At 39.1% G+C, this 15,401-nt stretch overlaps 1 protein-coding gene across 4 annotated transcripts in view; it reads right to left on the reverse strand.

The window, feature by feature from the left end:
* Nucleotides 1–15,401, reverse strand: part of Col14a1 (collagen type XIV alpha 1 chain) — a 216,034-nt gene that overhangs the window by 89,835 nt on the left and 110,798 nt on the right. For all 4 annotated transcript variants that reach the window (XM_021650061.2, XM_021650060.2, XM_060389409.1 and 1 more), the window contains exons 23-24: nt 12,207–12,323; nt 2,502–2,648 (exon numbers count right to left, since the gene is read on the reverse strand). In XM_021650061.2, coding sequence (XP_021505736.1) covers nt 2,502–2,648; nt 12,207–12,323 — 264 coding nt within the window. The remainder of the gene's footprint in view (nt 1–2,501; nt 2,649–12,206; nt 12,324–15,401) is intronic.

The raw sequence follows: 15,401 nt of genomic DNA on the forward strand, positions 1-15,401 counted from the left end.
CTCCATCTTCATCCAATAAACCTCTTTCATATAACATTGGTTGTGTGCATGACATTCTTATGTAAATACTAATAATAAATACTAATAACAAAAATAAATACTAATAATATAAGTATGATTGCAAAACTTGCCTTAGATAACTACAAAATGCTTACAATGCCTGGCTCTTGCACTTTAAACAACTTGGGATCAATGGGTCACTTTTACTATTAAGCATTTTCTTTAATATAGAAGATTGAGACATATCCTCAATTTCATCAATAAACTCAGAATCAAATCAAGGGGAAGTTTCTTGGAGCAAAACATCTGGTGAAAGAATCTCATGGGTATAAGAGCACACACACTGGTGCCACTGTTTGTACTGTTTGTGTGGCACCCAGATGGCCGCTATCTTCCACCATGTGAGAGGGGCTGCCACATAAATGACAAACAGTCCTGGTCTGCATTGCTTCAGAAAGTTGAACTAGAGCCAGATGATGGAAGTTATGAGAAGAGAAACGTCTTCCACAGCAGGGAAATATTTACATCAAACTAAGGGAACTAACCCTTAGTTTGGAACCAACCCAGTTGGAACTAACCCTGGGTTGGTAGCTAAGAGTTGTGAGATTAAGGTTAGGGGATACTAGAGTAGACCATGGGGCCACAAATTCAGTTGTTTTTAACAGCCAGACAAGCACCAAGCATGAACAAGTAACTTAGCCTATAGAAGAACTAAGAACCCAGCAATTAACAGCTTCCAGCAGATTGACACCAGGTGAGTACATGGGCTTTATTTGAAAGATGTTCAACATTTTCAAAATATACTTAAAAAAATTTTAAGTAAAGGTCCAGAAAAAATGCATGATAGTGGATGTAGTTCTGTGGCTATCAGTTATGACTCCCAAGAAGATAATATAGAAGACAAAAAAGTATGTGTTCAATAAAACACAAGAAGAGCTCAACAGGTGCTCAAAGATGTTGAGCATTCACAGCCACCATTGGTGGTAAGAAAATAAATAATTTTATGGAAAAGCAAAAATAATCTTCGAGGTGTTGAACTACCTAACACCATGGTGACTGAAAGTGGCCTCACAGAGATTCAATAAAACATGCTTGACTCCAAGGCTCGTATACTACCAAAGGCCTGTTAACTTCAAAAAATTATAGAATGCACATCCATAAAACAGAATTCCAATCAACAATAAGAGAAAGGAGCAGCCGATATATTTCAAGGACATGCTAATCAAAATGTGGCAGAGACAAGAGGGTTGTCGGCTGTATATTTTTATTCATATGAAATATCCTGGAAAGGAAACTACAAAATAAAGGGCATTACTTGAGGTTCCATAAGAGCGGAAAGGGGACAGAGTAAAGATAAAAATTTCTCCAGGCTGATGAAAACGCTTTAAGATGGAACGGTAGGGATCTCTACATGACTGTTAAAATGTACTCAAGATAACCAACTTACCCATTTAAAACGGCTCTTAGATTTTCTGATGAGCATAAGTTATGTGTCCAAAACACATGCATAAAATGTTAAATATATTTATTGTAAAATAAAGTTTCTACAGTATAATTTTAAATGATTCAACTTATTATAGTTTAACCAATATTCTTGAAAGCATCTCACTATGCAGCACTGGCCAGCCGGGAACTCACAGAGATCCACCTGCCTTTGCCTCCTAAGTGCTTCAATTAAAGGCATGAGCTATTACAACCAAGCTCATGCCATGTTTTCAAGGAAATATGTTGACTGTGGTTTCTTTCTCTATGGTCATGGAGGTTGGAAGAGCTATACAAGGTATTAGTTCTTTCTAAATGCCATGCAGAAATGAAAGAAAATCCCATCATCCACCACGTGCCCAGATGTTCATCTTTGGGAATCTGAATTTAAATTAGAGATACTGAGTTAGGCATCACCTTCAGCTCACTACTATTAAATCTATTTTATCCTTTTTAATGGCTGTGGCCTCCAGGTCAGGAACTTTGACTAAAAGCTACTCTAAGAAGGTGACAGCCTCAGTTCCCTGGAACATGTAAGAAGTGCATTGTTTTGATTTTGTACTTTGTGTTTCCATTCCACGCATCAGATCTCAAGCCAGCTTGAAAAACAGCACAAGGGCCTCTCAAGGAGGCAGTAACTCCAGGGTCAGCCAGTTGGAACATGTTGGCTCCAAGCCCACTCTCACTGCTGTGGTAAGATGGTATTGTCCCCAAACTCAATTTCACACACCACATACCATGAATGCTTTTCATGTATTTGGATCATAACATAAAACATTGTTTCAAGCCTTTTGCCATAAGAGGGCTTTGTGTTCCCTCGTGCAATATATAGGGAATGGAAACGAAAACATACTGATGATAGTAGCAGGAATTTGGGGGTGGATAAAAAAAAAATGGGCATTGTCCATACTCCTGGGCAGTAATAGCTATTACTTTTCTACACAGTGTAAAGATGCGGGTCCACAGCAATATCCTGTTTGCTTATTTTGAGGGGGACCAGGAGAAGACATTTGACTTACGTGTTTTTTGCATGATGCTCACACTTGGTCCCTCTATCTCCTGGAGCTTTGTATAAACACTGATCTTATATTCTGAATCCGGCTGAAGTCCATAGAAGCAATGCCTGTTTACACCTCCTCCCAAGGTAGATTCCTGTGTTTGTGTATCTATATAAACACAAAACAAAACATACATATGTGACAAAAAAAAAAAGGGAACAGCCATTACTTCAAGTATTAGCTTCTCAACTGCATAATAGGAACAGTCTATGTCATACAGCCCCAGCATTTACACTTATTTTTGGTATTTAATCTCCAGGTAAAGATTTTTACATATCCACTGATTTTTTTTTCTGTTAAAAATTACATTTGATGTGGACAAAAATAAGGCTTATTATTTAAAAACTGCCAAGGTCAAGCCTTTGCTGAATGAAGAACTATTACTGCACGTAATCATATGCATACATCCTGACTTAGTCTGTTACACTAAACTCCCTTTTATTCAGCCTGATTCACCAGAACACAGTCACATCATCACAAACTGACAGAAAAAAAAAGAGTGAGCTTTACCTCCATACAATTTAAAATCATTCAACAGGCCAGGCACTGTGGCCCATGCCTGTAATCCCAGTACTCTGAGAGACAGAGGCAGGTGGATCTCTGTGAGTTTGAGGTCAGCCTGATCTACAAAGCAAGTCTAGGACAGCCAAGGCTATACAGAGAAACCCTGTCTCAAAAAATTTTAAAAACATATCATCCAACAGGATGGCCTTCTAAACAACAATTGAAGACACTGCAATTGGAATCTCTTCTCAAAGAAACATGCACAACAGCTTGAGGCATTGTCAGGAAAATGGGGGAGTCCCTGAGAGCCCAGTGCCTTCTCTATCCGTCATTATTTTTTTATTAATATTTTAGGTTAGCGTACAAAGTAATGGGTTTCATTACAGCATTTTCATGCATATGTGACTCCCCTTTCTTATTGTCCTTCCCTTCTTCTTGTGGCCCCCTTCATCTCCTCAAACAACCTCCTTTTGCTTTCATGTCACATGTATTTCATCCCCCTATTTTTTTTCTTCCTTGTTCCCTCTAAAGACCTTTTCTTTGTCTCTCATTACTCCCTCCCTCAAGCTTAGTTTGGCCCTGAACTCATTATGTAGCTAAAAATAACCTTGAATTTCTGATCCTTCTGCCTCCACCTTCTGATGGCATAAGAGATATGTGCAATAACAGCCAATTTTATAATGAACCTTGGCCCTTGTGCAGAATTAGAGAGGATTCTATCCCTGAGCAACATCCCCATACCCAGCCTTGATTTGTTTTGTTGTTGTTTGTTTTTTTGAGACAGGGTTTCTTGTGTAGCCCTGGCTGTCCTGCAACTCACTCTGTAGATCAGGCTGGCCTCAAACTCACAAAGATTCACCTGCCTCTGCCTCCCAAGAATTGAAATTAAAAGTACATGCCATGACTGTCAGGCTTCCAGCCTTTTATTTATTTATCTATTTTAACTGACACCTGTGATGTCTTTCGGTCAAGGAGACTCAGCAAGCTTAGTATACCCGTTCTAAACTCCCTGCTTGCACTATGAAAACACTTTTGTGTTTTTTTTAACCTTGTTTTAAAAAGAAACAGTACATAAAAAGAAATGGCACATAAGTGGTTTAAGGACACAGACACTGGAAGGAGTATGGTCCCCCAGTAAGTGGAAATCAGGTTCTATTTAGTCCTATCAGGCAATTGTGTCGCATACAGCCAGCTGTGCATCGTCACAGCTGTCTTCGCCATGTTGGAGGCACAAAGAACATTGGAGGAGTAACTGTTGGTCCTCTTCTCTTTTCCCATACCCACATAAAATTGCTATACCTTCCTGGAAGGACTAGTGCTGGACCTGTGGTCTACAACCAGAGAAGTTGGATTAACCATCTTCATCCTTTATTGACAGCCTATTTTATTCCAGTTTCCATGTTTGCTGTGTTGATAACCACCACCACAAATGTCAATAGCCAAAAAAAAAAAAAAAAAATTAATGAATGCTTATCATGTGCTAAGAGCTACCATACAGATTTTTATGTATTCAATCCATTCTATTCTTATATCGTTTATAATTATCCTCAATCTAAAGATAAGAAAGTGGAGGCCAGAAACATTAACAATTTGCTACAGTCCCTAGCTCATTCACAAAACTGAAACTGGGATTTAAAAGTTTGGGTCTCATGAACTCAATGGCAGGCTCTTTGACCTCCCCCACCTCCCCCCAAGGGAGGAGCAGCCTTGCTAGGCCACAGAGGAGGACATTGCAGCCAGTCCTGAAGAGACCTGATAAGCTAAGGTCAGATGGAAGGGGAGGAGGACCTCCCCTATCAGTGGACTTGGAAAGGGGCAGGGAGGAGATGAGGGAGGGAGGGTAGGATTGGGAGGGAAAGAAGGAGGGGGCTACAGCTGGGATACAAAGTAAATAACCTGTGATTAATTTAAAAAATAAAAAATATTAAAAAAACGTTTGGGTCTCTGAGGGTATCACTTTACTGTATACTACTACACCATAAAAGGATGTAAATTAAAGACTTCACCCCTCAAAGTAAAACATTCTGAGAGTTGCAGAACACTCACCATCTAGAGACCAGGGAAGGGGGGTCCTCACAAGTCAGTGTTAGCTTTTGGGGGGGTTTAATTATGGAAAAGTTTCAGAATTAGTCATAAGGTTTATTTTTTGGCATAATAGACAACTGGCTGGACAGAAGAATCACCACTACTACAAATACAACAATTATTAAAATTTCCCTCCAGGGGCCAGCAAGATGGCTCTGTGGATAAAGGTGTTTCCCGCCAAATCCAAGGAGTTGAGTTTGATCCTTGGAACCCACATGACAGAAGAAGAACAGAACCAGCTCGCACAAATGCTCTTCCACACTTGCTGTGGAATGGGTATGCTCCCCATCCCTCACCACCAAATACGCAAATAAAATGTAATTTTAAAAACTCTTCTTGGCTTCTCCTGCTTCCAATGTCTATCCTGTTTACCCTTCTGAATGAGGATTAAACATCTTCCCTAGAGTTCTCCTTGTTGTTTAACTTCATTAGGACTATAGATTTTAGTATGTTTATCCTATTTTATATGGCTAATATCCACTTATAAATGAGTATATATCATATGTGTTTTTCGTCTTCTGGGATAGCTCACTCAAGATGAGCTTTTCTAGTTCCCACCATTTGCCTGCAAATTTCATGATTTCCCTGTTTTTAGTTGCTGAGTAATATTCCATTGTATAACTGTACCCCAATTTCTGTATCCATTCCTCTGTTGAGGGACATCTAGGTTTTTCCAGATTCTGACTATTACAAATAAAGCTGAGCAAGTGTCCTTATTGAATGGTGGGGCATCTTTTGGGTATATGCCTAAGAGTAGTATAACTGGATCTTGAGGTAGCACTATTCCTAATTTTCTGAGAAAGCACAAGATTGATTTCCAAAGTGATTGTACAAGGTTACATTGCCACCAGCAATGGAGGAGGGTTCCCCATTCTTAACAGGAGCCTTCCATAGAGGACCTCCAAAAGACTCTACCACCAGGGTATCGAGATACTGAAACTCATAAGAAAAATTTGGTCAGAGTGCCAGAATCCTTATGGAATGAGAGGGAGATAGAAAGACCTAGAGGGGACAGGAACTCCAAAAGGAAAACAACAGAGCCAAAATACCTGGGTCTAGGGGGGCCTGCAGAGACGGATACTCCAACTAAGGACCATGCATGGAGAGGACCTAGATCCCCTGTTCAAAGGAAGCCCTTGGTTGCTCAGTTTCCAAGTGGGTTCCCTAGTAACGGGAATAGGGACTATCTCTGACATGAACTCAGTGGGTGGCTCTTTGATAATCTCCCCGTGGGAGGTGCAGCCTTGCCAGGCCACAAAGGAAAATGATGCAGCCGGCCTTGATGATACCTGATAAGCTAGGGTCAGATAGAAGGTGAGGAGGTCCTCTCTTATCAGTGGACTAGGAAAGGGCACAGGAGAAGAAGAGAGAGGGTGGGTGGGACTAGGAGGAGATGAGGGAGGGGACAACAGCAGGGATACAAAGTGAATAAATTATAATAAATAAATATATAATAAAATTAAATTTTAAAAACTCCTCTTGGGATTAATTCTAGATTCTATTCCATAAATGCTGTCATTGTTTTTTCGTAAAGCTTTTTAAACATTTTATGTGTATGTGGGTCTGTTTTAAAGTATGTCATATGGAGGGGGGTTCTTGGGAGGCCAGAAAAACATGATGTATCTCTAAGAGCTAGAGTTACAAGATATTATGAGCCACCTGACAAGGGTATTAAGAACTAAACTACATCGCAAGTCCTCCGCAAGAGCAGCAAGTACTCTTACTGCTGAGCCATTTCTCCAACTCAAATTGCATATGTTTAATCAAAATCTTATAACTACTAGGCATTTAGAAACTGCTGTAAAAGGCTTCACGGATTCAATATATTATATACTTTGTTTAATGGTTAATAAGTACCATCTATTTCTCCAAAGATATCACTTTGGAAGTTTATTTTTTTAAATGGCATATATAAAATATAAAAATAAATCTATTAAGTTAAAACAAAAGAGAACTTTTGTCTTTTAGAAAGTATTACACCCAGACAAACTTTGATCTTATATTTCAATATGAATCAATACCTATGTATCATAAAAAACATTATTTTGAATTTTGTCTAAGGAGTAATCTTGACCTTTAAATAAAAGCTACTTGGTAAATTACATTTGAAATTCATTTTTGTATATTGTGAGCATTAAAGAATTTTCAGAAGTGAACTTTATAAAGTAATATTTATTAATATATTTGCACAGGGCTGAGAATATGCTCAGAGCTTCTCTAGCGTGTGTGAGGCCTGGAGTTCATACTCAGCATACAAAAAAATAAAGTCAAATATTTGCTCATAATTAAATATGTGTCTACCTTGGTTATTTCTCAGACATCACATGTAATGATGAAGTAAAAAGCATTGTTTCTGGGCCAGCAAGAAGGCTAAGCTGGCAAAGATGTTTGCCTTACACGCCTGTTGACCTGTGTTTGATCCCTAGAACTCACTTAAACGTGGAAGGAGAGAACCAACTTTACAAAACTCTTCTATGATCTCCACACGACCTCCCCCTGGGGCAATAACACTTAAATTTAAAGATGGTTACTGTTTTGTAAGATTATAATTTACCGTGGAAGAAATAGACTTGGTAAATTCAGTGCTTGGCTTTGCTAATAGCTAAGCTCATTCTGTGGTTCCAAAGCTCAGACCCACACACCACGATACTCTTTCTTTCTGAGCCCCTAGGATCCTTTGCAACTGCCTGGAAGTCTCTGTAAGCTCCCCATAACACAACTATTTCCTGAATCCTATGCATGGATAAAAATCTATAACTGCAAAAGCTTTCCAGGGATTCCCTGGGGAATCATCTCTAGAAATAATCTATTTCTGCCATTTCCTAATTCCCAAGGATACACATGTACTTCTTTAAGACCCTTGAAAATAGGATATTAATGGGCTTCACTGCAAGAAAAAAAATAAATCCATAAACCCTTGGAAAATTGGAATGGGCATGTCAAAATTAATGGCAAATAGTATTAGTTGACTCCCAACACTAACAAAGAGGGGTTCCATGAGTTAGAGGGTACATGTGTTGCTTTTGGCATGTGTGATTTGAGTCTAATGGCTTTGCCTTAAAGGAAAACAAGATCTAAACTGATTGAAGGATGACTAACCCTTTTAATCCCTCTACCCAAGGGAGAAAGTTAATTCAGTTTACTTTCTTGAAATAGGGTAAAATGGTCTGTCTTTGTGTATTTATTTCTAAGGATCTACATACTCTAGATTGTAATCACATTGATAATGACATCACCACCTTGATTCCCAAAATGGTGCCTTGGGTGGCTTCTGAGAGCTACATACAGAGGCTATTCAGTATCAGGACAAGGATGGAGTAAGAATTCTATAACATAAATACTTTCTTTCCCGGGTCTCTCAAATATCTTATCCCCAATCATCATGCCTCTGAACCAGTTTGATTTTGAAACAGGCTCCATATAACCTTTCTTTTGAGGCTTGGCCTTTGGTAAGGTAGCTGTTCCAGCATAGTGCTCTGATAATAGATGTTATCACACAATTGGCATCTCACACCTAAAAAGGGAAGAAGGAGGATGCACTCTCTGAACTCTTTCCTAAGCAGTCTACAAGAATTCACCATGTTATGTGAGTTAGCAAGAAGACACACTGTCTGGGCTTTTAGGACATGCACTCAAAGAGAAATGCTATATCCAAGCTACCACACCAGCTCGAAAACAGATGGGGAAAGACAGGCAGACGGGGAGAGAGGGAGAAAGAGAGGAGGGGGAGCGAGAGTCTGAGTTAGCAAAACCCAAATTAACCAAAGCCTGAATTTGGTAAATGGATAACCGACAGGTTTTATTTCAGTCTTTTCCCGGATGAGCCTTGTCCTTCTGGTGCTCTTTTTCCCTCTCCGAGCCATAAAAATGTTCTAATGTTTGCACAAGCAGACTGGTTGTGTTTGCCAGCCTTGAATCCCATCCTTCCTTCTTTGGATCCATCCCTCCCTCTCTTGATACTTACAATCTGGACAGCATTAAATACCACCCTGCTGCTCCTGGCCATTGCCCCCCAGACACAGTCAGGGAAAGCAAGCAGGTCCAGTCTGTTTGCTTCATTCCTGTACACTCAATGACAGATTTAGGGGCATGTGATCAAACCAGGCCAGTATGACTCAGGTTCTGGACTTCAGTTGGAAATACTGAAAAAGAAAACTCTCTTCTGACCACACCTAGGAAGCTAGAAACTGGAAGGATGTCACACTGGATCAGATGGAGCAAAGCCTGGCTGAGGGTGAAAAGCAGGGGAGGAGGGAGCCAGACTCCATCTCAAGGATTTTTCAAACACCTAGACCCAGATGTGCCTAAAGTCGGGTCTGTCTAAGCCTCTCAATATATGAGCCAATAAACTGGTCTCTTTGCTTACCTCCCTTTATTTAGGTTTCTACAAATGCAATAAACAATTGGAATGGTGCTGCCTGCATAGTTTGAATCTGTGGAAATGTGCGGGTAACTGTCACAGTGAATAATTTCAAGTGAGGTAAATTTTGGAGAAACTGAAGCTCAGAGAAGAAAGCTGTCGAGAATCTGAGGTGACAACAGGGACAGCTCTACTGACTTCACCTCGGAATAAAGGTGTATCTGATCAGACCATAGGGAATATATGAAGAAAAACTAATGCCTACTCACTCATCAATAAATTTGACTCAGGCATTCATCAAAAGTTGACCTACTATGGAACTTTTCTCTAACACAAGGAGGACTCGGGGACCATGTATCCCTGATAGCTCCTCTGGCTGAGGCACAGGGAGAGAGATTTCTGCAGAGGTAGTTACGTAACCAATAACGTATGTTACATGGTCAAATCCTGGGTCTTGGCCTCTCACTGGAATGATGGGCATCTTACCACAAGTCCTTAACAGACAATGCATCAGAGCAGCAATCACATTTCTCTGTAAGATGAAGGTGCTCAGCCCCATTCTTCCTTCTCTGAAGGAGAAACCCGTTCTTTGAAGTAAATTCTACCAGTTAAACCATATACAGCCACAGCTGCCTTCTCTACAGCTACCTCTGCATCCCTGTCCACTAAATACCATTGGATGAGAGGCAACTGAACTAATTCAGCTCCTGAATCCCTCTCCTGCAAGTGTTGATGGGAAGTAAATGAAATAACACATTTGTACAGTTTAAGACTATAGTGCTTCATTTGAAAGGTTTTATGCAGCCTGAAAATAATTCTGAGGGTGTATGAAAGACTCATTCATTTTGACGCAATGTGTAGCCACCAAAGGTTTTGCTTAAAGAAGAACTCTCTTTGGTTTGGGATTACCAGAGCAACAGCAGTAATACGCACTAACCATATCTTCTGATAAAGAACCTCAATGCTTCTCTGCAAACATATTGTGTTAAAATCTTGATTTCTATTGATTAAGCTAATTTTCATTATGTATTTTTGTCAATGCAAATGATTAATTTTTTTTCCAAAATATAGTAACTCTCTACAGAAACATACACTTTCTTCATAAGTTCTTAAATCACATATAAAGCTAAAATTATCATGGGACAGTTTGGGAATGGATTATTAAGCTTGGTGTCTATAAGCCAAACAAATGCCAATCAATATGAAGTATAATCATAAAGAGATGTGAAATACAACTCAAATTCTGAAGTTGTTCCTCTACTCATATCTTTCATTTCCTTTGGCTTAAGCATCCATAACTCATATTTCACACAACCACAGAATTCATATCTTTTTAAAAAGATTTTCTTGTCCTCATTGCTTAATCTATTTCAAACTTCTCCTGTGTATGTAGACAATGTCAGGCTTAGAGTGCACACAGAGAATCAAGGGCATGGTGGCATAAGTCTACGGAGACACTCTCTTGGCTGGGGCTCACAGGAACTTCTCCTAGAATGTTTCTTTTACTGAAGCTCCTTGTCTATAGCTGTTTTTCCAAATGGTCACAGTACTCCATTAAACCATATTTTCTCCTTTATGGCTGAGTCAAAACTATTTCTTTATTTTTAATGTAATTGTAGCTGAAGTTGTGGGCTACTAACCCCATGCTTAACTGGAAAAAAAAAGTTCTTTCTGTTTTTCTTTTCTTTCTTTTTTTTTTTTTTAATGGAGGAACACAAGATTACTCATTCAGGGAAAACAGGTTATATGTTTAAAGGAACTTTCTGATCAAGTTTAGAACATAAAAATATTCATTTGTTAGCTGGGCGTGGTGGTGCATGCCTTTAATCCCAGCACTTGGGGAAGCAGAGGCAGGTGGAGCTCTGTGAGTTCAAGGCCAGCCTGGTCTACATAGTGAGTCCAGGACAACCAAAGATACACAGAGAAACATTATCTCAAAAAACCAAATATATACACATACACACACACACACACACACACACACACATATATATATTTGTGATTTTCTACTGTTTCATTTAATCCCTAGGAATAAGAATGCACTAATTTCATTTTTTTAATAAAATTACTCATAGTAATTCTCATTTTTATTTCATTTGCTAAATGTTGTCCATGTTTATTCTGTAAGATGTCTACACATCTAAGAGGGGTCATCTTTTTGTTATCTTCGGTGCTTTTAATGAGGACAAGGAGGGATTTTCAGTGTTTCTATTTGAAAGCAACGTAGATGTTCTGAAGAATTTTACATGAACAACTTCTGGTGGTGGATACAGGCTACCTCCTCCTGAGTGAGAATGTGTTCCCCAGTTACCACCAAGGCAAAGAAACACTCAGGAAAGCACACCATTTGAAGCTGGTTCCTGGGGAGTGGATAACACGGTGCTAGCACCATGTGATTTGAATGTATATTAGTTCTGGTTATTTGGCTCCTGAGACCAACAGCAGCTCACACTCTTTAGGAGCCTGCTAGAAGCAACACATTGATGGATGAGCCTCTATATCATATACCTCGCAAAAACCTAAACATCAATGCAAGAGTTACATCTGTTCACAGATGAGAAAAGGTCAAGGGTTAAGCTCAGCAGGTCTGAGGTCACATGTTACACCTCTGAGGCCTGAGCACGCAGCTTCCGGAAAAGGGCTCTGGTCTGATGGGACTTGTCCACAATGATTTGCACAGACTCAAGCATGCCAGTACTTCACAAAACTGTACTTACCCTGAAGGGATTCCAGAACTATCCTGTAGGCTGTGGCATGGCGATGTATTTGCCACCGAGTACACAAGCTTGTCATTTCAACCTGATTGGCTTGAAGATCTGTCACACCCAAGGACACTGTGACAAAACAACAAAACTATGTCACACTGCAGACAACACCACAAATTGTACCCAGTTCTGGAAGTAACTTATGCTAAAATTCTCATTCGGAGCTTTAGACTCAAAATGGAAAAAGTTGAAGAACAAAAGATAATTATTTTATGATTTAAATAAATTTATGCAAAATAAGACCTTTGAATCAGACTGTCTCGTGTTTATAAATGAAAAGACACAAACTCATAGGAAAAAGTTAAGATTCAATGAGTAGGGAAGTGATGGGTGATGTGTAAGTTTCCTATTTATTATGTGTGTGTTACCTGTTCCACAATGACCACCCAATACAAAGTAATACAGCCTGTAACTCGATGAAAGCAGCCATGATGTAAATTACACAAACAAAAGCGGCTTCACAAAAACTGGCTTCATAGCACTGTGTGAAAAAGGCTTTGTGACGCTTGTCCTTTTGTGTCAGGGTATTGTCTCAATGTCATCTAGGCTCATACATTTTGTTGCAAAACACAGGATTCGATATTTTAAACAACAATAGCTATTCCATTGTGATTTCATAGAATTAGAGAAAGGGGTTGCTGCCAGGAACTTGGGATACTTGGGAAGCTGGGAGATGACAGGGGGAGGCTCCTTTGTCATTCTAAGAGAGGAATGAAGCCAAGTATCCTATCACACAGTGGGGCTGCTGCAGTTTATAACAAGGCACTGTAGGTTTTGAAATCAAAGGAATAGCAGATTTTTCAATAGTCTCAGCACACACACACACAAAATGACAAACATTGAAGGTCAAATATGCTAATTATCCCAATTAGACCTCATCACGATGTATGCAAGTACTGGAAACCACAATGTACCATACAAATGCATGCAGTAATTAAAATAGTCGATCAATATAAAAACAAAACAGAAGACAACTGAATCAAAATGAACCGATTTTTTAAACTTTAAAATGTAGAATCTACACGTGTAAGAAATTATTCAACCCCTTGGATTCCTTTATCTTGGAATGCCACTTGGTGGATCCTCATAGCTCACAGATGAAATGTGGACACTTTATTTGGGTTAGTATGAATACAGGAGGCTGTACTATGGCCTTGGCAGGTAGGCCCAAAATAGCAAAATAAAAAAAACAAAGGAAGAAATTCCCTGCCGTCAACTCCAGGAAGGGGTGTTCCTGTGTTGCTCTTAGAATCACAATGTGAGGTCTCTCTCAAGTTTGCAGGGGAGACAAAGGAAGCAGAAAGAAATGAAGGCGCTTTTAAAAACTCGACCATTTGTTTCCAGGTGGAGAGTAACTTCCAAATTTTCCCTACGAAATGTTACCAGCCCAGTTTGAGGATGGGCAAAGCATGCCTTGCAGCTCAGCAGTCACTGTATACTTTCTTTTGACACAAAAGCAGGGGACAGCTTTAACTTCTGTGTCCTTTTGTAGTAGTCAGTTTTACTAAAGACATGTCTTCATTATGCGATAAATAACAATAGCTTACACCGGAAACAGTTTACCCATTAAGGTGCACAGTGCCTCACATTATTATGGGGCTGAACTAAACAAAAAAATGGAGAAACCCATACGTAAGACTTTCCAGTCCACTGAGTCCTCAAGGTACCGCTGCACCCCTTTTATATTAGACTAAGAAGGCAACATCAGACCAATAATGTAATGTTTTTGTAATTTTACTGATTTGTGACTCAAAGGATAAATTGTAAGACAAGCTGCCGCAGTGAGAGTTTGCTGCAGCAGGCTCTAAGGGCCAGAATGCCTGCTATTTCTGCCTACTCTATTCAGGCCCATTTTACGCTGAGATAGATCCCCTTCCTCACCCTCAATACTCCTGTGTGCCACATACATCTGCTTTTGTTTCTACATGATCTAGATCTAATAATACATCTCTAGAGATCCCTATGTTATATTACCTTTTCTTACTCTTTCACAATAAAAATTACAGAAAACATAATCTCAAAAACAAACAAACAAACAAAAAAACCAACTGCATGGAGGATCATTTTGGGAAGCAGCGGAAAGATTTCTTCAGGACAATACAAAGGTAAGCATTTATCATTCAGATTCAAAAGCAGATTCACATTTGTTTTTCCAAATGACCTCTTTTTTTTCATTTGACTTTTCTCTTATGTTACTCTCTCTCTTAGTTAACTCATAAAATAAAATTACTTCGTAAGTATTGTTTTCAAGGTAGTAAAATCATTTTTCCTAATCATAATTGACATCTTTAAATTGTTCCTATCTGTTGGAACAGAGTAGGAAGACTCATTTCCTCAAGCTAATTGAAATACTCTGTTCCCCACACAACAAAAGGAAGTTAATAATTATAACAATTGTGCTAAAATTGTTTTTAAAACATTGACTTATGTGTCATTGTGTGAGGCTGTATTTTACTTAGAAGAAAAAGAATAAGCAAAAACTGTTTAATTTTTACTTAATGGGTAAGAGTACAAAACAACTTAATATTCCCTTTTTAAAAATATGTTTGACATATCCAACATACCTACTAAGAGAGAAAATAGGAAAAGAATAAAAGAATATGGAGGGAGAAAATGAGAACACAAAAAGATGGCAATAAAAATTACTCTGGAGACCCAACACGTGGTAGAGACATAAAGGTGAAGCAGAAGGGTAGAGAACAGAGGAAGGAGGTGTGGTGTGCACAGGAGCTCGGGCATAAGGAAAGGGTTGTGGGTTGCTGTCACAGCACAGCAGAACATACTCAATGACCACACGAGTGAAACAGCGTCACCTCAATAGTCAAGGGTAGACAGAACCAAAAGCTAAAGGCATCCTAGAAGTCTCAAATACAAAGAACACATTTTTGTCATGTGTGTGTTTATGGGTTTTGTTTTGTTTTGTTTTGTTTTGTTGTTTTGTTTTGTTTTTGTCTCCAAGGAGCCAAGATTAAAGGTGTGCACGACCACACCTGGCATTGTTTTCTTTTAATTTTTTTGTTCTGTTTTGTGATATACTTTTTTTAAGATAAGATCTTCTTACGTAGCCCCAGCTAACCTTGAACTCAATACTGGTTAGCCTCCTCATGAGGTATCACCACACCTAATGACAAAACCCATTTTTTTAAG

The sequence above is a fragment of the Meriones unguiculatus genome, chromosome 8 (assembly GCF_030254825.1).
Source record: "Meriones unguiculatus strain TT.TT164.6M chromosome 8, Bangor_MerUng_6.1, whole genome shotgun sequence".
In the NCBI taxonomy this organism is placed as follows: Eukaryota; Metazoa; Chordata; class Mammalia; order Rodentia; family Muridae; genus Meriones; species Meriones unguiculatus.